We start from the raw sequence: 1,314 nt of genomic DNA, 5'->3' as shown, positions 1-1,314 counted from the left end.
GGCGGAGGAGGAGGCTTTCTTGCCGCAGGATTCACAGCAGAGCTTGTTGTAACCGGGGATGGAGCAGTAGCGAGCCAGGACCTCCATCTGGCAGAAGATGGACTTGTCCCCGAGGCAAGGCTCCCCTGGAGAGGCACAGGGACAGAGCAGCGTCAGGCAGGGCGAAGGACGAGGGCAGCTCCCACCCCTGCACCCTGCCCATGGTCCCAAAGGACGTGGGGTGCCCCCCTTGCAGGGTACTGCCAAACCTAGAGTCACTCTCTTGCCCCAGGGCAGCAATTTTGGCATGGGAAGGGGGGGGCGAGGGAGTTGGCAGACGAAGCCAAAGCGCTCCGGGTTTCTGTGTATGGGAATAAAAACAGAGAGCAAGGGATGCTCCAAGGCAGCATCTCAAACCAGATGGTGACGCCCCTCACCCCGGGTACCAAGCACCCTAAGAACCCCTTGCTTGGAGCAAGGGGCAAAAGCCAGGAGCCATCTCCCCGCTTGGGTAAACACGGGCAGCTGAAAAAAGCTCCCAGGAAAAAGGTGTCAAATCCAGGAGGCGAAGGGAGCGCAAGGCGGTGCCCAGCCAAAGGCGGGAGGAACTCCAAGATCTGGGATTCCACGAGAGGGCAACCGAGCGGCAGGCGTCGCAGCACAGGCAAACGGCGCACAGTGGCGGAGGGTGGAACTCCCCAAAAATTGGTGCTGGGTGTGCATCCTCCCCCCAAACCCCTCTGCGTTTCCCACTGCAGAAGCCCTCGGGAGGGTTCCATCCCGGGAAGCATGGCCCCTTACCCCGGCAGGGACACTTACTGGAGGAGATCTTGCTCACGGGATTTTTGGGTCCGTCCTGGGGTACCTGCTGCCCTTTGGGCGTGCCGTGGTCGTCAGCACTGGAGGTGACGCCAGAGAGCTTCCCTGTGGAGAGAGCACCGCGATGCCCGGCCGCCACAGGAGGTTGGGGGCACTCAAAATACCTTAGGAGGGTGTTTTGGTGGGGGATTTTTTTGTTTGTTTTAAGGGATCTCCTTAAAAACAAGGTCCCTTGGGGAGCACCCAGTTGGCCCAGCACTTCAACCACCCTAAAAGCCCCAAGATGAACTCCAGGATGCCCATCTCCATCGTACCCTCAACTCATTGCATCCCCAAAGAAAACCCCAAACCATCTACAGCAAAATATCAGAAAAGCGCAACATTTTGGCTGGCGTTCAGCCCTTTCTCTGCCAGCACCAGGGATGTTCGACACAACCTGCTTTGCTGGCATCCCCCCGAAGCAGAGATGGGCTGGAGGCATCTGAGAGGGCTGCTCCCAGCCAGCGTGCCCCCCCT

At 59.4% G+C, this 1,314-nt stretch overlaps 1 protein-coding gene across 1 annotated transcript in view; it reads right to left on the bottom strand.

Moving 5' to 3' along the window:
• The window catches only part of ADAMTS14 (ADAM metallopeptidase with thrombospondin type 1 motif 14), a 35,221-nt gene that overhangs the window by 1,042 nt on the left and 32,865 nt on the right, over positions 1 to 1,314 (bottom strand). Inside the window, exons 20-21 of the mRNA XM_009641194.1 lie at positions 799 to 952; positions 4 to 125 (exon numbers count right to left, since the gene is read on the bottom strand). Of these exons, the coding sequence (XP_009639489.1) occupies positions 4 to 125; positions 799 to 952 (276 nt within the window). The remainder of the gene's footprint in view (positions 1 to 3; positions 126 to 798; positions 953 to 1,314) is intronic.

The sequence above is a fragment of the Egretta garzetta genome, unplaced genomic scaffold (genome assembly GCF_000687185.1).
Source record: "Egretta garzetta isolate BGI_Z169 unplaced genomic scaffold, ASM68718v1 scaffold536, whole genome shotgun sequence".
In the NCBI taxonomy this organism is placed as follows: Eukaryota; Metazoa; Chordata; class Aves; order Pelecaniformes; family Ardeidae; genus Egretta; species Egretta garzetta.
The sequence above is the reverse complement of the archived record's forward strand: the minus strand, read 5'-3'. Positions and strand labels throughout refer to the sequence as shown.